Source organism: Hypomesus nipponensis, chromosome 26, assembly GCF_054491055.1.
Source record: "Hypomesus nipponensis isolate SF chromosome 26, ASM5449105v1, whole genome shotgun sequence".
Lineage (NCBI taxonomy): Eukaryota > Metazoa > Chordata > Actinopteri > Osmeriformes > Osmeridae > Hypomesus > Hypomesus nipponensis.
In genome coordinates this window covers 7,226,842-7,250,445 of record NC_140386.1, presented here as the reverse complement: position 1 = coordinate 7,250,445, position 23,604 = coordinate 7,226,842, and the positions used below count along the sequence as shown (strand labels likewise).

At 43.6% G+C, this 23,604-nt stretch overlaps 1 protein-coding gene and 1 long non-coding RNA gene across 3 annotated transcripts; one reads left to right on the top strand and one right to left on the bottom strand.

Moving 5' to 3' along the window:
• Nucleotides 1-948: 948 nt before the first annotated feature.
• ptprc (protein tyrosine phosphatase receptor type C) lies at nucleotides 949-17,266 on the bottom strand. Of its 2 annotated transcripts, none has more exons than XM_084692945.1 (31): nucleotides 17,030-17,266; nucleotides 12,763-12,783; nucleotides 11,944-11,961; nucleotides 11,563-11,646; nucleotides 11,068-11,091; nucleotides 10,379-10,786; nucleotides 9,937-10,161; nucleotides 9,694-9,819; nucleotides 9,429-9,563; nucleotides 9,170-9,319; nucleotides 8,938-9,087; nucleotides 8,554-8,756; nucleotides 8,399-8,459; nucleotides 8,131-8,239; nucleotides 7,922-7,956; nucleotides 7,575-7,684; nucleotides 7,024-7,114; nucleotides 6,696-6,772; nucleotides 6,498-6,534; nucleotides 6,191-6,288; nucleotides 5,596-5,721; nucleotides 5,286-5,443; nucleotides 4,758-4,893; nucleotides 4,445-4,594; nucleotides 4,188-4,278; nucleotides 3,519-3,652; nucleotides 3,147-3,281; nucleotides 2,877-2,999; nucleotides 2,603-2,763; nucleotides 2,204-2,339; nucleotides 949-1,972 (listed from the first exon to the last, which is right to left on the bottom strand). In XM_084692945.1, exons 1-31 carry the CDS (start codon nucleotides 17,091-17,093, stop codon nucleotides 1,541-1,543), a joined length of 4,008 nt encoding a protein of 1,335 aa, XP_084549071.1. In that variant the 5' UTR covers nucleotides 17,094-17,266; the 3' UTR covers nucleotides 949-1,540. The 2 variants fall into 2 exon arrangements, with proteins under 2 accessions (XP_084549071.1, XP_084549072.1); XM_084692946.1 differs by having other exon boundaries at nucleotides 7,922-7,953.
• Nucleotides 8,149-22,531, top strand: LOC146221237 (uncharacterized). The gene is made up of 3 exons (XR_014750782.1): nucleotides 8,149-8,288; nucleotides 20,197-20,302; nucleotides 22,234-22,531. It is a non-coding gene; the product is annotated as an uncharacterized LOC146221237 (long non-coding RNA).
• Nucleotides 22,532-23,604: the final 1,073 nt, after the last annotated feature.

Genomic DNA, 23,604 nt, shown 5'->3' with positions numbered 1-23,604 from the left:
GCCCTGTGTAAATGATCAGTATCCCGTTTGTACACTTGAGTGTCTTAGCTATGTCACTGTTTGCTTTTGATATTTGATTGAAGAAATTGACAGTTCTTTCAGTTCCCCAAATAAAGTATTCTTGAAAAATATTGTATAGCGTGTAGTTTGGTTTATGTGCAACTATTGAGTTTGCAGTCAGATACCGTCTCCTTTAATGTACATTTGTACGGAATAATGAGACATATCGTATGTTAAAGACCGCGTGGTTCAAAGCCAGTTAGACCAAACTGATTTAACAGAAGTACATGTTTTTATAAGTGCACTTAATAAGGTTAAGTGACCACAACTAAATTATATCATTCACACGGCTGTATGTATTAGATGATATTGTGTCTCACAACGCTTACTGTTGGGCTACTGCCACTTTCTCGATTTCAAGTTTTAAGTGACAGCTCCATTGTGCCGCGCTTCAATACTGCCATCTAGTGGTTTAATGTGAGCATTACACATGCAGTTTTCACAATAAACCACTAGATGGCAATGTTAAAGCGCTGTACTATGGAAACGGATTTACTTTCTCGATTTACAGTTTTAAATGACAGCTCCATTGTGCTGCGTGCAGTTCTCACATTAAACCACTAGATGGAGGTAATATAGCGCGGCGCGATGGAGCTGCCACTTAATACTGTAAATCGTAAATCGAGAAAGTAAATACGTTTCCATATTACAGCGCTTTAAACAACTAGATGGCGGTATTGAAACGCAACACAATGGTGGTATAGGAATTGGTCCCCTTAAAAAATGATTTACATACCGCTTTTATTCAATGCTTAAACAGTGTTACCCAAGTGTCACTGAATAAAAGCGAAGAGCTAAACAAATAATCAGAAAAGGTGTGGAAGACAACGTCTGAATGTGAATCAAACTGCAGAGCAGAGAGGACATAGCAGTAGAAACTCGAAAATATAATTTTGTTAAATTTTTATTTCTATAGAAATTTAATGCAGTACAGAAAAGCATATTGTCTTATCAACCAACTATTTAAGCTTAACTACATACAACGCATTTTTGTAATTTTGTAACATCGATGTTCTATGAAACATCTCGTAGTTTGAAAACAGCAAGTAGTACAAAGTTAGTTTTTCTCACTTTGCTTGAAAAAATACAACAAACCATTTTGGAAGTTTAAGAACAATTAGGGTAACCCAACTTATAATTTAGTTTTCAAATAAAAATCTGCCAAGTTACAAAACTACACCATAGTATAGAATTACATATAAAACAAAAAAACATGCACATTATACATAAACAATGTATATAAATCTACAAACATAAGTACGTTTACATACATTCATCAAGCCATGAAGCCAAGCAAACTCATATCCTATAGTAAGATTTCAGTAGTAACACAAACTTTCATACTTTAAGTAGATAGGTCTAGATAGGTTACACATGATAAAAAAGCACTCACATATACACGACAGATCCTCTCTTATTTGGAACACTCTATCTCTACAGACAGGACATCTGTACAGACGGACAGTTTCCTCTCTGCCTCTCACAGGTCCACGGTGACCAGAGGGCCGTTGCTGGTGTCCCCCAGGGGAGTCGTCTCAGAGGGCGGCCTGGGCTCTCCGGAACCCCCCTCGCTTTCAGCTGAGCCCGTGTCTTTCCCTGAACTGGACACGAGGGGGACGGTCTCCTCTGCCTGCTGCTGTGGCGCTGCTGCCCCCTGCTGGTCGGAGGCTACAGCGCTGCCTGCCCCCTGCTGGTCGGAGGCTACAGCGCTGCCTGCCCCCTGCTGGTCGGAGGCTACGGAGCTGCCTGCCCCCTGCTGGTCGGAAGCTGCGGCGGCGCTGCCTGTCAGCTCTGTCTGGGTCTCGTTGACGATCTGGACGATCTGGGCCGAGGGGACGGCGGCCTGCTTCACTTCCCCATTCTGCACCGGGAACGCTCCATCCAGAGCGTCATAGAGGAACTGGTACTGCTCCTGAGACACACACACACACATATATAAATATATATATATATATATATACATATATATACATAGAAACACAGGCGCACACACAGTGTGTGTAACAGGTCCTGTGTAACAAGTTGCTAAGTGACATACAATACAAACAGTGTATACAGTCAGTACAGAGCACAGCAGACCACCACACTTGCTGTAAACTAGCAGGGGGGGGGGGAGAGATTGAGGCTGGAGGCTTGGACTCACCAGTTTGGTGATCATGCCCTGTCTCTCCTTACGCAGTGCTTTGGCCACCTGGAACACGTCCACCAGCTTCTCAGTCTCAGCGCAGGCCAGAAGGTTCCACAGGGCGCAGAACACCCCTGAGCGAGAAGAGCCATCACTGAGAGAGGAGGGAGGAAGGGATGGAAGGAAGGAGAGATGGAGGGAGAGATGGAGGGAGGAGGGAGAGATGGAGGGAGGGAGGGAGGGATGGAGGGAGGGAGAGATGGAGGGAAGGAGAGATGAAGGGATGGAGGAAGAGAAGGAGGGACGAAGGGACGGATGGGGGAAGATTATGAATTCAGTTTGTGAAGTGAGACATCATTTCCTGCCGAGGTGTCAGCATGGAAGCACCCCGGATTCTTCTCCGAGGCCGTCACTCACTTGCAGTGGACCACAACAGGCCCGTTGCTCTCCGATTGGCTCCGACTACAAGCCTGCCTGATGTTCCTAATCATGTCTATCAGCTCCTGGCTGTTCTCCGGGAGTTCTCTCCCCGCCCACTTCAGGAAGTGGTACTGTTTCACCTGCCTCCTCTCTTTCCTCTGCAAGCACAGTGGGACGCATTTCAAAGGACATTCGCAGTTCAAATGTTGGAAATGAAAAGTTCACACGGCGAGGGGGACTGCGTGTGATCTCTGTTGAGTCACGCCCGTACCTTGGCGTGTCTGAGTTGCATGGTGCGCACTGTGTATCCAGCAGTCACGTCTGTGGCGGTCACCTCCACCTCCACTTCTCCAAATGTCATCTTGCTATCTCCCCAGTATGCAGAGCAGAACTCCTACACACACACACCACACACACGCCACACACACGCCACACACACGCCACACACACACCACACACACACGCGCACCCACGTGATTTCAGTGCTGCACTCCTCTGTAAGTGTCTGTGGGCTGCGTGGAGCGTGCGCGAGCCGGCTCACCTGGTTCCCCTCCGTGCAGTCGGACAGCATGACGATGGCCGGACTCTTCTTGCCGTACACCATCTGCCAGAAGTCTGCGCTGGTGTGGGGGAGCGGCCCCTGCGCTGCTATGAGACTGCGTGGACACCAGTAGCCCTGTATCCGAGAAACGCAGGGCGCATTACGAAACCACAGGTCGCATTATAGAAACGCAGTTCAATTCTTTTGAACACCAGGTCCCATTATAGGACGCGGAGGTCAAATACTAAAAACCACCGGTCGCATTCTGAAAAACCTCAGGTACATTTTATGAACCCCCCCCCCCCCCCCAGGACCCGTTATAGAGCCACGGAACCTTGACATCATCAGAACCACGTTGTCACGGTAACCCACGTCTATATGGGAGGCGTTGATGTACGCGGAGGGCGTTTCCTCCTCTTCGTCCGACGAATCGTCCTCATCCAACTCATGGTCACTGTCATGGCTGCTCTCGTCCTCCATCTTGACCAGCACTCGGTTGTAGTCATCTGGGAGGGGGGAGGGGAAGAGGTAGAAGGGGGGAGAGGGGGGTGGAGGGGAAGGGGGGGGAGGGTGGAAACCCATTACAAGACTGAAACAGGGAACTGAACTCAACGTGTCACTTGTTTTTGAGGTGGAGTCCCAGACTGCATGTGCAGTGGCTCGTATGCAGTTATCCCCCGCAGAATCCCTGTTGCTCCCTGCCAGCTGTGACCCACAGCTCTGGGCCAGTAGGAGGGCCAGCTGTGGGCCAGCTGTGGGTCAGTAGGAGGGCCAGCTGTGGGCCAGCTGTGGGCCAGCTGTGGGCCAGCTGTGGGTCAGTAGGAGGGCCAGCTGTGGGCCAGTAGGAGGGCCAGCTGTGGGTCAGTAGGAGGGCCAGCTGTGGGCCAGCTGTGGGCCAGTAGGAGGGCCAGCTGTGGGCCAGCTGTGGGCCAGTAGGAGGGCCAGCTGTGGGCCAGCTGTGGGCCAGCTGTGGGTCAGCTGTGGGCCAGTAGGAGGGCCAGCAGTGGGTCAGCTCTGGGCCAGTGGGGGACCAATACTCACATGGGATCACTGACGAGTAACGGTTCTTCTTCTTGTTCTCCTCGGTGGTCCCCATGTTGAAGGTCCTCCAGTTCTTGTATCTGGGAAGTCTCTGAATCACAAACGGACATCCGTTCAACCAATCATTCAAAGGATCAATCAGGCACCCGATCAATGTGCCTGTCAATTCATAAACTGCCCGATTACTAAGTTAAGCAATCCATTTTCAGACAGCAATCAATCAATCGGGGTAGGTCTAGGTACACAAGAGTTCCGACCTGGAATTCGCACTCCAGCAAGGAGGGCTCATTGCCAGGGTCTCTATTCTGGAGCCTGCCCAGTGTGGAGTGAAACTCGGACAGGGGGATCTCTGTCTCTCCAAACTGGTTGTGCTCTATCAGAGCCTGGTGGATGAGAATGTACTGGGCCTGCACAAACACAAACACACACACACACACACACACACACAGATCTCACACCTATATCCTATACACATGCATGATTTGTCACACACTGCCCTAAATGTTCATGTGTGTTTACGCATCTGTGTGTTTGAGTGTAAATGTGTGTGTGTTTCCAGCAGACGTTTACCTCCACTTGGACCATGAGGGACCTCTGTCTACGGAGCCCGACCACGAAACCATAGATGTCCACTCTGCCCTCTGAGTCCAGACCCTCCATCATAGCATCTATGCTGATGTAGGTACCAGTACGGCCCACTCCCGCACTGCACGCACCACACATAGTACACACGTGTTGTCATTTAGCAGACGCTCTCATCCAGAGTGCAACTTACAGTAAGTACACGGAACAGCCCAAGGACACAACGTCATTTGGCACAGGCCGGGAATTGAACTGGCAACCTTCCGGTTACTAGCCCGATTCCCTCACCGCTCAGCCACCTGACTCCCCTACACACAGAGTACACACACAGACCTGTCGCACACCCGCACAAACACACAGACACACGCCACTCGGACACACACACACAGACACATACACACGCAAAGATACACACACAAACACACACACACCCAAGCACATGGATAGGACCATGTATTACATTATGCCTTCACTACTTAAACGCATGACATGGAGCTCTGAGTGGCCGTGCCCCACCTGCAGTGGATGACGATGGGCCCGCTGAAGAAGTTCTTGAAGGCGTTGACGCGGCGTCGCAGCTTGAGGAGGAGGTGGGGTTCCCCTGGGACGCCGTGGTCCGGCCAGCTGGTGAACTGGATGTGGGTCACCTCCCGCTCTGAGGACTTGTCCCTCTTCTGGAAGGACACACACACACACAGCACATACACACACAAACACGTGTTTACACAAACACACACATGAATACACACCCACAGGTAAGGTAAGAGAGGGGGAAAGGGAATGCATAGAGTGTACTGAGTGTTTCCACGGAGAGCGGGAGACTCACGTTAGTCAGGCTGAGACGGCGGATGATGTAATCGGGGCAGAGGTCCTCTCCATTCAGCTTCACCACAAACTCATCGAAGATCTCTGCCTCGTCTTCAGCGGACGGCCAATACTGGGCACATTTATTCTGCAAGCACATCATCGTCATCTGTGTCTTTATCGTCATCTTCATCATCACTGCCAACATCATCATCATCATCATTTTCATCAAAATAATCTTCATCATCATCATCATCATCAAAAATAATCTTCATCATCATCATCATCATCATCATCATCATCTTCATCGAAATAATCTTCATCATCATCATCATCATCAAAATAATCTTCATCATCATCATCATCTTCATCAAAATAATCTTCATCATCATCATCATCATCATCAAAAATAATCTTCATCATCATCATCATAACCTTCATCATCACCTCCACTGTCATCATCATCATTGGTTCCATAATTACATGAACATTTTTTAAAGTATTTCTTGTTTGAGCAGGCTATACTTGTGGGCAATGAAATGGAAAAGAGCTTTCAACAGTGACAGCTGCAGTCTGTGTAATCACCATGACGATAATGAAGAGAGCTATCCTCTTACCCTGTTACTTTCCTCACAACGGGTCACCATGACAATGATGGATGACTGTTGCTCCCAGATCATTCTCCAGAAATCAGCTACAGTCTCCTCCTTCGGACCTGTTGCAAACAATACACACACACATGCATTACGATAAGCGCACACACACATTACAGTGCACGCACACACACAAACAAACACACACACACACAATCTGTCAATACTACAGACTTCAGTGAGTTGAATAAATGAGTTATATTTATAATGACTCGGCTGATATACACATACATATATATATATATATATATTCATACACACAAGATCTTACCCTGGGCTGCTATGTACTTCTTTGATTCCTTGTAACCCTGTCATAAAATAGACGCATAACATCAGCGTCTGTGTTTGGAACATAAGATCAGTCTCCTTAGTAACACCACACCGTCCTGACAGAGACAACACGTGGTCTAGGCCGACTTGAAAATGTGAAAGACAGCTTTCTCAGTCAGGTCTGACTGATCCTCCTCACGTCAATGAAGCTGGCGTTGATGTAGTCCCATCCTGTCTCTCCTCTCCCAGAAGTCAGCTGGACGCGGTTGTGATCATCTGACAAAACAACGAAGAGAGACACGTCGTGACGGGGGGCTTTCAGACCTCGCTCGGATCTGTTTGGGTCAACTGTGCCGGTTCGATTCCCGGCCGTGCCAAATGATGTTGTGTCCTTGGGCAAGGCACTTGCCTCGGGGGGGAATGTCCCTGTACTTACTATAAGTCGCTCTGGATAAGAGCGTCTGCCTAAATGACTAAATGTAATGTCAATGCTCTGGGCAGATGGGTTGACACTGTTGTTCACTCACAAGGCAGGATGTCGATGTAGCGGTTTTTGGCGTGATTGCATTGTTTCCTGGCTTCTTTTGCTGAGTAGCTGCTGAAGATCCTTGGAATGCTCTAGAAGGAGACAGCGACTACGTGAGAGGAGGAGTTGGCCGAAAGGGGAAATGGTTGATGACAGTAGCATAGCCAGATTGTTATCTTAAAATTAGGGGGGCATATGTCTCAGAAAAAAACATTTATTGTAAACAATCAGATATCTGGGGAGGGGGGGGGGGTGGGGAGATACATGTAAATGTAAATAAACAGTAGCGTAGATGAATTGACTAGGATGGTTTAGATACGTAATATCATCATAAAGTTAACATTAGTAGACTACCACTAACCATTAACAAATGAAATCAAAGCTACTGCAGTCTGAGTATGTCAACAGTCTGACAGTCATCTGAGAGTTTGAGAGCATATCAAATTAAATCAAACCCCAAAAATACATATTTATAAACTGAAAAGGTGTGTACTCAAGTGAAGTAATATAATTAAGACATAAGCGAGGAAAGCGAGGGGTTCAAAGTTTCACCTGAAACTCGGCTAAGAACAGTCGACCCTCATCTGCTATCTTCCTCTTATAGGTGTCCAGGAGGAGGTCTGCTACAATGGGCTCCACGTTCATGAGGTTGTCCTCGTTGCCTAGGCAAGCATCGGCCGATTATCAGCAAAATACGTAAACAAACTGTATAAAGAAGGTTCTAGATTCAAACGATTTATGATGAACATTCACGTATTACGTCCTGGGGACATCTCCTGCCTTTTTATACAGAGGGTGTCAGTGGCCGCATTGTGCTCCATGCTCCCTTAACATTTGTTCCCAATAAAGATTGACACTGAACAGACACAAAAAAAGGGAGTAATGAAAGATTCACTTACTTTGCTCAATCAGCTCAACATTTTCATCGTTGCTGCTGGGGAAGAAAAGGAGTACGTTCAAAATGAGAGTTTCAACCTTCGCAGCAAAAATGGAAGAAGGCCATGGAGCAATGCCCTTGATATAGGCTTATGGCCTTTAAACATGAAATCTCGATCAGGCGGACGTGCCAAAGCCGCCGCATTACGTGACACCGCCATCGTGGACGTACCCAAACTTCTTGCTATGCAGAAGATAGATTTTGTAGACAACGAAGATGAGGGCGAGGGAGGTGAGGATGATGAAAAAACCCAAGACCCCGATGGCAGCTTTGTCATTGTCTGAGAGGGTGAAGACGACATCACATGGACAGAAGTCATGCCCACTCCGGTAAGAAACGACAGGGCCACCAGATACAGTAAAAAATAAACCTAGCTGGGAAAATATTGGTGTATAGTCCTACGTGATATTGGGCAAGGAAAACCAATTAGCCTACTTACAGCGAGTGGTAATATGTTTTACTGCCGGTGTACTGTTGAATTGCCCGTTGAAAGCAAACACCTAAAAAACATCAAATGTATGGTTACTCGAACTGTTCTCCCTCCAAGTACTCATATTGTAATTTTTTGAATCTCACAAGATAATAAATATTTACAGTTAGTGTGTAAGTTGTGGAATAGCTAAGATCTTTGAAATCAAATTGGCAGTTGCTGTTATTCCTTTTCTGTCCGTCATTGAGAAAGGCTATGTATGTAATGCTCTTTCCGTTATATTTTTCTTCCTTTAGTTTTATACATTCAATTTTGAAATGATTGTTTTCTTTCAAAATCAGAGAAGAGATCTCGACTTTTCCAGGAACTGGGAAATACAGAAAGAGTAGATTTTAGCTTAGACCCCCCCCCCAGATTACAATGTAAATATGATGAACATCAGCTAGGTCTACTGTTTGCAGAGCAACATTGACTAGGCCTAAATATTCATAGTCACCATTCGCCATTTATTAATAATTTGTCATTATTAATTAGTAGCAGAACCTTACTTCCAGGTTTGGTCTTTACTCGATAAACACCTTTCTCCTTAACTTGGTTGCCATTATAATATGGATTTACATAACAGTTATAATCTTTATATGGTTCCAATCCTGTGATATCAACGCTGCGGCTGTTTTTAACAGTCTCTGTCTTGCATCCTAAGGGAAGAACAAAACGTTATCATGAGGTCCCACTATTCCACAGGAGCTTTTCAAATAGTAAAACCGTACAGGCCTCTACCTGGTGGACTGTTCTCTTTCTCTGGCAAACAGCAGCTCCTGTATGAGAGCTCTGAAAGGTGTTTGTTAGGGCAGTTGTCAGAGGTTGTGTTCCAAATCAGGTGAATAGATGTATTGCTCTGGGTAGGGCTTAACACCTTAATAATTAAATCTGTTGAATGAAACATTAGACAATGGTCACATTGCATCCTTGTTGATCACCCAGATGGTTAGTGGACATTCAGAGAATCCATCCTGTCATTTAGTAATTTTCAACTCACTGCATTCTACGATGACGCTAAAGGACTTGGTATTATTTGTTGTCTGATTGTTGAGTTTGACACGCCCAGTACAGTCATAGTTGGTGTAGGGCTCCAACATAGAGATGTTCACATTAGATGCACCTTTTCCTGTGGCTGTAACCCACACAATAGACAAATCATGTTATTTTGTATTTGTTTACTACTGATTCGTGTTACTTTTTACAGTGTCACAGACAAACACTATGATACATTGTTGTGAAGTAAAGCACATTTCTCTGCTTACCCTGACAGGAATAATCCAGTTCTATACTCTTGTTACAGTTCTTTGGTTTGTTAGTCCAATATGGTTGAAGAGGAAGTTTTTGGGGAGTGTTTAATTCAATTTCAACTGAACTTCTCTCAAATAGATCTAAGAGAGATAAAAACAAAACAGAATCAATACTTGAATTATTATAAAAGGGATTAATTTACTCAGAGCATTTCAGACATAATAACTTGTGTTAATATCAGAAGAACTATGGCTTACCTAGGGTGATGGATGTTTTGATAATTTTAGGGGTAAAACACCTGAAGTTTGTTTTCAGTTCAGAGCAAAAGTCATCGGAGTTTAACTTGATACACTGTTGATTAGTATTATTGCATGTCTGAATGGAAGCCTTATTGGGCTGTATTGTGTCACTAATATTCCATTTACTCCCATAGCAAAGATACCCTGGGACGCACTCAGTATTGGGATTGATGTCGTTTTCAACTGAAAGGCAGAAATGTTGATTTTAGTCATATTTCTGTTTTCATTTATGTTGTAGTACCTTTTTCTGTATAGTATATTCTAAGGAGATTTGTAATTTTTTAACTCTGTGTACTCTAAATCACAGTGATAAACGCACATTAAAATACGTCTGAACCACGAACATGAGTGACCTGATCTGAGACCAAATTTGTGCCAAGAAACACAGACTTCTACGTACCCATTTCACCAGTTCGGAAAAGCTGTTTTTCACTTTGGAGGAGTTTGCACGTCTCACTGCTAGAATTCACTATCACACTGTAGTTGGTACAAGGCTGCAACATATATATTGGACAGGAGAGTGTATAGACAGTGGAGTTGACTGGTGGAATGCTTGATTGAATTGTGCATTTCTGGGGATCTGTGAATTTCCCTCCGTTGCCTGACATCTCGGTGAGACGGATGACATAGACATGGTCAGATGTAGTCGATTTGGTAACGTTGATCTCCGAGCGTTGTGTGATGTTATATGTGCGTCTGTTGCCTGACATGTCAGTGAGACTGATCACATAGTCGTCAGGGTCAGATGGAGTTGATCTATTAATGTTGATCCGTAAGTCATGTTTGATGTTTTCCACTGAATATGTGCCTGGAAACCAAAACAAATGTTTATGATGGATCTGGAACGCTTTTCAATTCTGATTGATAGTGACTAAATTGCACTGTACTACTGTATACTTTCCATGTATGGTAGTTTATGTGTACTGTAGCTTCATAATGGCCTGAATACTGGTGATACATTTCAAGAGGTTAACTAGTCACTAAAATATGCCAGAACTATCCAGTTTGGATACATTTAGGCTACAGTAGTTCCTACACATTTACTGATAAAGTGACTAACAATGCAAATTTAAGGAAACAATAACTCACACTTGTTTGGTACAGTCTGGTTGCCTGAAAAAATAGACCACACAGATTAGGAACCCACTCAAAAGAAGTACAAAACAAGCTAGCCAGACAACTAGCATCAAGGACAAGTGATGTCGGTTAGGTATTGTAAATCTCCGTCTCAGTGAGAAGGCTCCAACCTGTGTTGGGGATGACTGCCTTGGTGCTGGGAGGGGTGCTTGCAGGAGAGGTTGGAATGAGGGTAGGTGGGGTAGGTAAGGACTGATTTTGAGTGGTGGAGTTGCTTGCGGGTAATGCCTGGCTGGGGGCAACAGTGTTTGGGGCAGGATGGTTTGTTTGTTGGTTGGAGGTGCTTGGAAGGTCAGAGGGTGTCGTTGTCAAGAGCTCAGCCTGCTCACGGACTGCAAAATGGAAGACAGCATTAAGATGGAGAGGAGGGTCAACACGTTTCACTGGGCTTGTGTGTGAGAGTGTTCTGGTTGCCAGACAGACGGAAGCGAGGGAGCGATACATTACCGTTTGGTGGTGCAGCTTGGCTCGAAGCCTGAGAGGTGGAGTTGTTTGTGGGTAAGGTTGGAGGAGTGCTTGTAGGATTGGAGCCTGTCACCAAACCATATCGGTTTAAACAAAGGTGCCTTTAAATATGATATACTCATCTCTACTCAAGGGGATTTAGAACTAAAGTTTGTTCTTTTTTTTTTTTTACTACTGCTCGTCATGGGTTTAAAAGATGGCCTATTACTTCTTATCCAATCACCTCACTACTTCCTGTGTGTGATTGTCATTTGATATCAACTGGTCACTCAAACAAATGCATGAAACAACGTAGTCCCTAGGCTTCTATCAATGAGAGACACTAATAAACACAGAATAGTTGGGCGGAAAAACATGACTCACCTATCGACTGTGACTGACCTGAAAACACAATAACAAGCAGAGCATGAGGTTAAAAGTGATGTCGGTTAGATGTCGTAAATCTCCGTCTCAGTGAGAAGGCTCCAACCTGTGTTGGGGATGACTGCCTTGGTGCTGGGAGGGGTGCTTGCAGGAGAGGTTGGAATGAGGGTAGGTGGGGTAGGTAAGGACTGATTTTGAGTGGTGGAGGTGCTTGCGGGTAATGCCTGGCTGGGGGCAACAGTGTTTGGGGCAGGATGGTTTGTTTGTTGGTTGGAGGTGCTTGGAAGGTCAGAGGGTGTCGTTGTCAAGAGCTCAGCCTGCTCACTGACTACAAAATGGAAGACAGCATTAAGATGGAGAGGAGGGTCAACACGTTTCACTGGGCTTGTGTGCGAGAGTGTTCTGGGTGCCAGACAGACGGAGGTAAGGGAGAGATAGGTTACCGTTTGGTGGTGCAGTTTGGCTCGAAGCCTGAGAGGTGGAGGTGATTGCGGGTAAGGTTGGAGGAGTGCTTGTAGGATCGGGGCCTGTCACCAAACCATATCAGTAAACAAAGGTGTCTTTAAATATGATACACTCATCTCTACTCTAAGTAAAACAACTTTATTTTTTGTTTATTTATTTTTTACTACAGCTCGTCATTGGTTTAAAAGATGGCCTATTAGTTCTTATCCAATCACCACACTGTTTCCTGTCTGTGATTGTCATTTGATATCAACTGGTCACTCAAACAAATGCATCAAACGACGTAGTCCCTTGGCTTTTATCAATGAGAGGCACTCATAAACACAGAATAGTTGGGAAAAAAACATAACTCACCACCTGTCGGCTGTGACAGACCTGAAAACACAATAACAAGCAGAGCATGAGGTCATCATCACACCAACACAAGCGCCACCTCGCCATTAACACTGCATCTCTCTGACTGTTACTTCCTCCCAGCCCCGCGCGGGGCTCTAATGCTGCAAAAACCGGCAGAGGAAAAGGGTGTTGCTACAGTAGTCGTCGCGCCTTTCAACACCCCGCCAAGAAGCAAGAGAGGCACGCTCTGGGTTGCCACGGTAACGAGGCCTCCAGCGCGAGCAGGCGCTACTTTCAGCAGGGCCCGCCGCAGTTTCCTGCCTCGTTCTCCGTGCTAGCGCTGCCGGAGGCTCAAGGTGTGTTTCAGGCATGCCTGTGACATCTGCACTTCTGACATCGTCAGTTGTGACTAGTATACTTTTTTTTTTTTCTTGGCATCTTTCTTTTCTTTTTACTTAAATAACTTTAAGATCTTAACACGGAATTCCTTCTTGTGCACCTTCTTGTATCAAATCATGTTCTTTACTTTAGGCCTTCTTGGCAAGATGTCGACAAGACTTAAAAACCGTACACTCAAAATATTAACGACAAATATACATAAACTACAGTTGTTGTCTCCGCTGAAATGGACTTGCTGCCCAGACAGAGTCACACGGAGGTACTTGAGCGGCAGAGGCGGAAGGATCTGAAGGCTGAAAGACAGGTTGTTAGGCCCCAGGATGTGGTTGAGTCAAGCTCTGTTTGCGATGCTGGAGATGCACGCTCAGTGTGCTCTTACAACTCTTTCCTCCACCCACTCCAGGCTGACAAAGGAGGCCTTGTGTATTTTTGGTTCTTAGTTTGTCATGCTAGTATAACATGTATACAGTACGTGTTTTGACTGTTATAACTGCACGTACATGTTATAGCTGTTTACACATGTAAAATATTGTAGCTTGTATCACATCTACCAAGCCTATGTGCCTGTTTCTCTTCTTCCTCTTTAGAAAATGATGTTTGATAAACCAGGTCCAGCAGGAGAAAACCACACACATCCAAAACACAAATTCACCATCAAATATATTTACACACCTCATCTACCTGCCCCTTTTCTGTTCAGGGATCAAGGGATACAGTACATCATATTTTTCTCATACCGTAAATCATCAAAGTCACAAATTGTAAACATAACCCTTCAGGTTATAGACTTCCACAGAGAAAGTTGTAATGAAAATGAGAAAATGCTATCAAGACAGGGGAAGCTTCAGAGAGTCTGACTGTGAAATGGCGGACTCGTTTTGCCTTCGTTTTTTCGTGGCGGCCTAGTGGCTTTCTTCTTTAGTCATAGTCTTTCTTCTCAATGGCATGAGGGCTGAGGAGGTGTGAAAACACCCACAGAAATGTAACGTGTAAAAGACCATACCAGAACAGCATCACCCACATCTCTCTGTGGCTCTTTCTCACTTCTACACTCTCTCTCTCTTTCACTCTCTCTCCCTCTCTCTCTCTCTCTCTCTCTCTCTCTCTCTCTCTCTCTCTCTCTCTCTCACTCTCTCCCTCTCTCTCTCCCTCTCTCCTTCTCTCTCTCTCCCCCTCTCTCACTCTCAGTTCAGTTCAGTTCAGAATGCTTTATTGGCATGACAGTTCGGGTTGAGCAGTATTGCCAAAGCAGTCCATATTGAAAGGACATTTTACAGTAATATATGTATCATAGCATTTACATTATAACAATAATAATATGGTAGTATACTATAACAGTAGCATAGTAAGAGTAACAGTAACACATAAATGCTTGTTAATATACAGACAGGTTTTAACAGTTGTACAGGGTTGGTTCACTGTCCCTCAGGTTGTGACATTGAGAGACATATCTAGCGGCAAGGCTTGCAGTCGGCCCTTCGCCCAGAGATATCTTTAATTTCTCGTTTAAATTAAGCTCTGTGTAGTTTTCAATTAATTCCTTACATTTTTCCAGATATTGATCTCTTATACTTCTATATTTGTAACATTTAAGTAGGAAATGTTTTTCTGTTTCAATTTCCCCTGATGTACAGTGTCCACAGATTCTGTACTCTTTAGGTAACCATGTTTTTTTATGTCTTCCTTTTTCGATTGCAAGGGTGTGGTCACTCATTCTGTATTTAGTGAGCAGCTGTCTCTGCTTTATGTCCTTAACAGTATATAGATATTCAGCCATTTCATATTTTCTATTTAGACCCCGATAGCAATCTAATTTGTTTTGTGTCTTGGTTTCTTTCTCCCAGTGTTCTACGTAGGAGTTTTTGTTTTCTGTTGTGATTAGTTTAATTCTGTTTGGTGTTAGTAAAGGTGAAGAAGGTGTACCAGGTGGTAACTGGTTTGTTAGTCTCATAACCAGCTGGCACAGGGGGCTACTCTCAGGGTTACCTTCATGGACTGCAAGGGCTTTAGATTGGAGGGTTTCCTCAGGACTGGATTTTAAATGGGTGTAAAATGTTAATGATCTTTTCTGGATTTCTAATGTTAAAGGGAATCGGCCTAATTCTGCACGACATGCATTTGTGGGGGGTTTTCTTTGGATATTTAATATGTTTAGACAGAAATCAGCATGTAGAGTCTCTATTGGGTGTTTTTCCCAACTATTGAAGTCTAGATGGCTGAGTGGGCCCCATATCTCACTTCCGTAGAGAGCAATAGGCTTGATGATGCTGTCGAATATTTTACACCAAATATTAATTGGGATGGTTATTTTGTAGAATTTTTGTTTTATTGCATAGAAAGCTCTACGAGCTTTTTCTTTAAGTGCATTTACTGCCAAGCGGAAGCTACCAGAGGCTGTCATTTGTAGGCCTAGGTATGTATAACTCATTGTGTGTTCTATAGTTTTGTTTCCCCTACACTCTCTCTCTCTCACTCTCTCCTCTCTCTCTCTCTCTCTCTCTCTCTCTCTCTCTCTCTCTCTCTCTCTCCCTTACTACTACATGTCTTAATGATGTGAATTCTTCACCTGTGCACATACAGACAGCTGGTTGTAATTCTGATAGTTTCAAAGCAAACTTCTTCGTTACGGAGCTTCAAGGCTTCCTCTTTTCGAAACAATTTCTTAAAACTCCATCTTTGCTTTCAACAGGAAGTGCTCAGTCTCAGCCTGTGACAGGAGATGCAGGCAGCGAGCTTAAAATGGAACACGGAAGTGGTCAACTAGAGCTCTCCAAAAACCGTCCCCAAGCCTTGTGTCTTGCACGCGGATCACTGTCACCTCTGCTCAGAAACGGTTGCGCTGAGACAGATCAGAAAGATGCAATTTTTTCTCAGTCACGCTCCAGGACGTCTGGATTCAGACATGCTACTGGCTGACGACATCTGTGAACCCCTTTTTCTAGGGGATAGGTACAACTCAGTAGTAGGGTATTTGACTGCAGATCATGCCTTGCTTTGGAGAAAAGCATCTGTATGTTGTCCATATTGTTGTATGTTACAAAAATTTCAACATCAACATTTCTGAGTGTGCAGAAAACCAACACTGTAGAAATGACATGCTAGTGACCTGGGATCCGTGCTGGAGGAATGGGACCTTGAGAGTTGACACACATGCACCTGCACACACACACACACACATGCGTGTGCACACACACACACACACATGCAAATATGCACGTACACATACAACTACACTTCATAACCTCTTAATGGGACACATCCAGACCAATCTCTTCATCCTCGATAGCTCATCATTTATGTCAAATAAACATTCGCACACTCGTACACACAGCCAGATACACGACACCCACATAGCCCTTTTTCAACTGTACAATTTAGGACTTATAATATCATCTGTTAGCAGTGAAACCATAAACATAAACTGTTTTCAAATTTGTGGTTTCAAGACAATTCAAAGACAATCACGCTTAGGTAATCGCTGCTACGTATTTTGGATGTCCTCCTAAGCTGCTGTTGCATCTTTAGGAAGATGCAAGATTGAGGTCTTTCAGAATTGTAGTCAAATGCTGCCGCTTTTTTACACAGCTTGACAAGAATATAAGGGGATTGTCGAATACCGTATAAAATATGACACTTTATCCTATCAAAAAATATCCAGTACGAAACCACCATACCAAATGCAACAAGTTAAAACATTGCTTGCCTAAACTTGATGGTTTCAGGATTGACACACAACATAAAATGTGCGTAAAACCCTGATTCTTGCCTTTTTAAGGACTTCCAGATCCCCTGATCTGAGCGCTAACAAAGTACAGCATCACATCCACAATATTCCAGCTATTCCAAAGGCTAACAACTTTATGATCACTTGAAAATGAGTACTTACATCTGGCCAAGCCAAGCAGCCCAGCCCAAAGCAGCAAGACCTTCGGCCCACCGAGACCTGCCATATCATGAAGACCTGGAGTGCCCAGACACCATACGTCCCGATGAAGATCAAACACGGAAAGAAACAGAGAGCCTCTGTTTCAAACTTAGAAATAAGAAGAAATACTGTCTGGTTTATTTCTTGTTACGGTGCGTTTTCACCCTGTTCTTATCTGTCAGCCCAGCTTCCTGGATGTGTTCCTCAAACCTCAGACCCAGCATCTAGTCTACTGACTCAGCCAGTGATGTCACAGTACGTATACTACCTTGCTTTACTTTACAGGAAGTGTATATTATCTACGCCACTCTGAACAGGAAGTCCCTGTTTAACCGGACCCTATAACTCTTTTCTCTCAGTCAAAGCCCAATCCACAGGCATTTTGATTGTGTCGGACACTTTTGAACATTTGAATCAGATTCAGACGCATTTAATCAAATACAACATACTTTTCAGAGTGCTTGCAGTCCCCTACATCATGGCCTCCAGAGACGCATGGAGTCAAACACAAAAAGATATCAAATGGACGTTTTAAACTGCAACATGATCTGCTTACTAGATCTCTAACCAGGTCGATTTGCTTAGCTGGCTCCAAATGTCAATCAGAAGTGAAACACACTCGCTATCATTTGTCTGATGAGCCATTCTGAAACAGTTGAGCACTTCCCTCCAATCCCCTCTGAACTCATAGTCCAGAGGAGGTAGGGAAAGTGAAAACGGATGTGTCCATGGACAGTAGGAAGATGTTCCCTGAAATATCACCACTGTAATACAGATGTAATACAGGACTCGTACACTTTCATACATCGGTTTGAATAAAAACTTCTGTTTAACACAAGAGTGTAAAGGGAGAGGAATGCTAAAAGGTCTGATCTGGCTGCTTGAGACAAGGTGTGATGTCTGATGAAAGACATGATCCAGCTTACCCAGAAGGCATCTGGGGGTTGGGGAACTCTGAACCAGCGAATATGAACTGGAGACAAAAGCGAACATGGGGAATCAGGGGGGTCGAAAGATAGGGAGTCACAGCAAGCAGAAAAAAAAGAAAAGAAAAAGAAACACACAACTTTATTCTGCAGAAAGGAACTGTTCTCCAAACGAGCCGTTATCAAGTTATCGATTTCTCAAATCCCCGAGATCTCCCTACCTAGGGTTTGACGTTTGATGGGGGAGCATCCTTTACTGATGTCTACAAGCAGGAGAAACCATGGCAACCGGGAGACGAGAGTCCTTCAGAGGGTTGTGTGTCCGAGGCCTCGACCCAGCACCAGTGGTGAAATGAAAAGAAACACAGACACAGACATTGAGGTCTACAAAACAGTTCATATGTTGGACCACTCAAGCATTTCAGTGAACTGCAGTCATGCTCAGCTGGAATGAAAACTGTTTTAGAAAACTCAGGCCCAGCTGCCCAGGGCTACACATTAGCCTTCCAAGACACATGCGCCTGCTGAGGCTGCACACACAGGAGAGATTCAACTAAGAATCTAGATCCGACCACAGAGTCAGAATTTGGTTTATTCGCCGTGTAGGTTCACACAAACACTGAATTTTCTGTGGCAGGAAGGTGCAAACAATAAAATATACGGATCTCGAATTAAAGTAAAAAAAAGTACAATAGTCTTACTCATTCTAAGAACTAAACAACCTAAAAATGAAAACAATTTAAAATGTGAAATACAAATAAGAATATAAATGGGCCGCACAGTGCAAATGAGATCAAGGTGGCTTGTGTCTAGTACAATAGGTGTCAGATGGACTTATAATAGATATAGCGACTCGTGCAACAAATGAGGACCTGACAGATCTTTGCATGGTTCTTACATCATTTCCTGTTCCTCAGTGTTTCTCCATGCCTTACGTAGATATATAGTGTAGTAGAAAGTGTTATAGAGGAGATATATAGTGTAGTAGAAAGTGTTATAGGGGAGATATATAGTGTAGTAGAGAGTGTTGTAGAGGAGATATATAGTGTAGTACAGTGTTATAGATGAGATATATAGTGTAGTACAGTGTTATAGAGAAGATATATAGTGTAGTAGAAAGTGTTATAGAGGAGATATATAGTGTAGTAGAGAGTGTTATAGATGAGATATATAGTGTAGTAGAGAGTGTTATAGATGAGATATATAGTGTAGTACAGTGTTATAGAGGAGATATATAGTGTAGTAGAGTGTTATAGAGGAGATATATAGTGTAGTAGAGAGTGTTGTAGAGGAGATATATAGTGTAGTACAGTGTTATAGATGAGATATATAGTGTAGTACAGTGTTATAGAGGAGATATATAGTGTAGTACAGTGTTATAGAGGAGATATATAGTGTAGTAGAGAGTGTTGTAGAGGAGATATATAGTGTAGTAGAGAGTGTTATAGAGGAGATATATAGTGTAGTAGAGTGTTATAGAGGAGGTATATAGTGTAGTAGAGTGTTATAGAGGAGATATATAGTGTAGTAGAGAGTGTTGTAGAGGAGATATATAGTGTAGTAGAGTGTTATAGAGGAGATATATAGTGTAGTAGAGTGTTATAGAGGAGATATATAGTGTAGTAGAGTGTTATAGAGGAGATATATAGTGTAGTAGAGTGTTATAGAGGAGATATATAGTGTAGTAGAGTGTTATAGAGGAGATATATAGTGTAGTGGAGAGTGTTATAGAAGAGTAGAAATTAAGAGAGTAAGGAGAGGTAGAGAGAAAGTAGAAGTGAGATGGTGAGATGGAAATTAGAGATAGAGATTGCTTGTAAATCTGATTGAGTTTTTAGATATCTTTTTTAAATGTTTGAAATGCTCTGGTCATTTGACTACTCTATGTTGACAGAGGAGGTACATGCAGATTCCATTAAGGGCATCGCGTTCGTTTCAAGAAGATGGTAAACTGTTTGTCTCTTGTGTTCTCTCTTCTGTGTTTGTTTGTACAGTGGCTGTGGAAGTGGCCAGAAAAAAAGTCAGAGAAATGTGTCATTTTGTCCCAAATTTCATCACTTCCCTCATCGTTTTTTTTTTCTCTTTTGTTTTTTTGCCTCTGTCTTCGCTTCTTTTGTTTGTTTCACACCGTGGCTACACCTATCTAAAGTACGGCCTTGACTCTCTCCTCTTCTCTGGGGGCTCCTTCTCTTCCTCTCACAGGTGGGAGTATTCTCACGCCCAACGTGAGGACTGCCCTGCTGAAACCAGGTCCCCCAGTTTTCCAGTAAGGAAACTAGGAAAGGAGACAGGGCAAGGAGACAAGGAGGTAAGTGACGTTGAAACACGGAACACCATTTAAAACAAGGCTGTTCCTTTCTGCCAGGGCAGCTGTGACCACAGGGAGGCGAGATTAAAAAGAAAAAGGAAAAAAAACCTGTGCATATGCTAGCTTCCTTTTCCTCCGCTTGCACCCTCCACACGTCAGCATGGTGCCTCTGCTCACGCAAGGTCCGAGGTTTCACCAAATTAACTCACATCGAGCACACAAAAATACATATCAATGCAAACAGCAAAGACTGATGATACTTGGTGATACAGACATACAGTAATGTCCTACTGAGCATACCGAAAACTGAAATAAAACACAGGAAGACAGTTGTAATTCAAATGATTCTGACTTGCCATGGCTGTTCTGCATGCAGTAACCATGTTCTGTATCTGCAGTAATGTGCCTACCTCAGAGGGTAGGAGGGTGTGTGTGTGTGTGTGTGGGGGGGGGGATTGTGTTCCCAGAAACCATCACTGGTCAAAGCTGAAGGGCATTTTCTTACCAGAGAAGAGAGGCGAACCGTGCAACCAACACACTTCCTCATTCTTCTTCCTTCTCAACACTTACTTCTAACTCATAAGCAAATTATAAAAAATAAAAAAAAGAGCAACAACCAAAAAAAACTGTTACTGAACTCGTTTGGGAACTTAAAATCTACAGCGTAGATGTTTGAACCATCTGTATGATACAGTGTTTATTGTTTGGAGTCACTGACAAATCTTCATGAGAAAATATATGTTACCTCAATTTTAACAAAGCTGTTTACTCCTCACTGTGCTACTCTGCAAACTACAACCCATCAGGCAACACATGACTTCTGGGTCTTCTCATACAGGAACAGTGTGCTTTTGAACCACTAGGGGGCAGTGTGTCCCAATGTTAAACATGAGGCAGGCCTCTCCTGTTGGCATGGGGAGTGGCCAAGTGTATTACAGACATTGCTCGTATCATCATCGTGTATTGTATCATTATTCATTGTGTGTGTGCGGTGTGGGGCTACTGAGGTATGGACCCTGTTTGGCCCTCTCTGCAGGAGTATTCATCTGACTGACAGGTACCTAACGAGAGCAGCCTGCAACGCTAACACCTGCAGCTTATTACATTTACATTTAGTCATTTAGCAGACGCTTTAATCCAAAGCAATTTACAAGAGAGAGCAAAAGGTGCATAGGTTAACGATCATAAACAACAAGATAGCCCCCAAAACAATGTGGGTAGCCGAAACATGAAGCATACATGGTGAAAAGCGAATAAGAGCCAATGGGTAGAACCAGAAGAGCATGTAGTTAAACAAGTTACAATTAAACTACATGGTCCTCGAAAGTGCCCAGAGTGTACCTAGAGGAAAGCAGGCTACAATAATATAATTCACAGCAAGTACAAGTAGCTAAATCAGTTACAGCTAACCAACAAGTGCAGCGAGTCCCTCAATAGGTGTCATTGAGTTCCTGGAGGAAATGAACTAACGATCTCTCTCAAGTACCGTTAGGAAAAGTGCGTCTTTAGCCTTTTTCTTGAAGGTGGGGAGACAGTCAGCGTCTCTGATGGGGGTGGGGAGATGATTCCACCATTGGGGGGCCAGACAGGAGAAGAGCTTGGGTTGGTCGCTGAACCACACACACACATACACACAGCCACACATGCACACACACACCCAGACACACAAATTCACCCATACACACATTTTGTGTGCTATTGTTAAACGTGTATGTGGGGGCGTGGGGGTGTATGTGAGTTCCACATACATTGGTTATATTGCTTGTGTTTGGTTATTTCCCAACATGTGGCAACAGTGTAGTTTAATTGTATTGAGTTTATTTGATGTGTTCGCTAACTTGGTGGTGCTAATGAGTTACTAATGAATGTAGCCTATTGCAAATGGAGTTTTCATTTTGAATTTTGCCTTCTGCCTTCACTTCTCTGTTTAGCACTGGTGTGTTACAGCCACGGCCACGGTCCCTGTCCCTTTTACGCCCCCTGCTGGTTCTCCTGCACCATCCTGCCTGTATCATCCTGCCACAGAACATCCTCCACAGCTACTGTGGTCGTATGCGCTTTTGACCCTCAAGCATTGCTTGATTTACTTGCCTTACCTGTTTTCTTTGTGCCCATGGTCGTCATCCATGTACCCAGTACCTGTATGCCTGCCGACCTGCTGGTTCACATTACAAGACTACAACTCAAGATGACACCTTAATAAATCACCTCATTGTATCTGTGCTGCGTTTGGGTCCACTCTGTACTACTCCGTAACATGGTGTAGAAGTGCAAGACGGCCAATTAAACATCTTCAGACCATCAGTGAAGGTTTTCAGTTTTTATGCGGACGCTACACCAACAGAAACCAGCAGAAACCAGCAGAACCAAGATGCTTGTGGCAAAAGTGTATTTGTCACAAGCATATTGATATTACTCGTAATATTAAGCATTAACACATGATTTTACACCATTAAATTCACAACTGCAGACAAACTTACAGTGTTAATACTGAAGACGTATTAGATTGTACTTTCACAGCAATTGGGTACTAAGCCAATGAAGTGAATCACCAAGTACAAGTTCATGACAAAATCAACATATTTATTATAGATCTATAAAGTGCAGGTGTCTGATACACTCAAGTTGAGGATCATAGAAGACAGGAATCAGGGCAGTTATAGTATATTTATAGTATGTTTTTTATTATTCTCAAAAAAACCATCAGGGGGTGATAACCAACATAGCCTTCGCAAGCACAGAAACAGGACTCTGCATGCTAGATAGCTTTGTTTAGGTCTTTAGATATAAGGCTCCTAGACGTGGCCTTGACGTTCCTCCTATTGTCCTCGTTCAGAGTTGAATGGCATTATACACTTTGCTAATATTGTGACCACTGACCTACACTAGTGTCACAGGCATTTTCTAGTCGCACCCTTACAAAGAACTAACTTATGGCTATACAGGCATAAGCAAACAGCAAAATTTCTCTCCTGGACATGACCAAGGGTTATGTTCTCATGAGCTTAATATAGCAGGGTATAGATCAAACATTGTTAATTATATTCAGAGTATTACAAACAGCATAAATGTAATAACATTATCATTATCTTTAATTATTGCTTAGGGGTATAGGGTCACTTAAGGTCTAGAACAATTATTAGGCTACGCCTACTAATGTAATTAAGGCAGTTTCAAAGATGGGAAAAATATCAAATTTAATAACATGAAGGGTCAGGGTTAATCTATTTTCCGTCTTTAAAAAGCAGTGTTTTGACTACACCAAGGAAAGAATGAAAGTGTAATTTAGAATAGGCTACAAA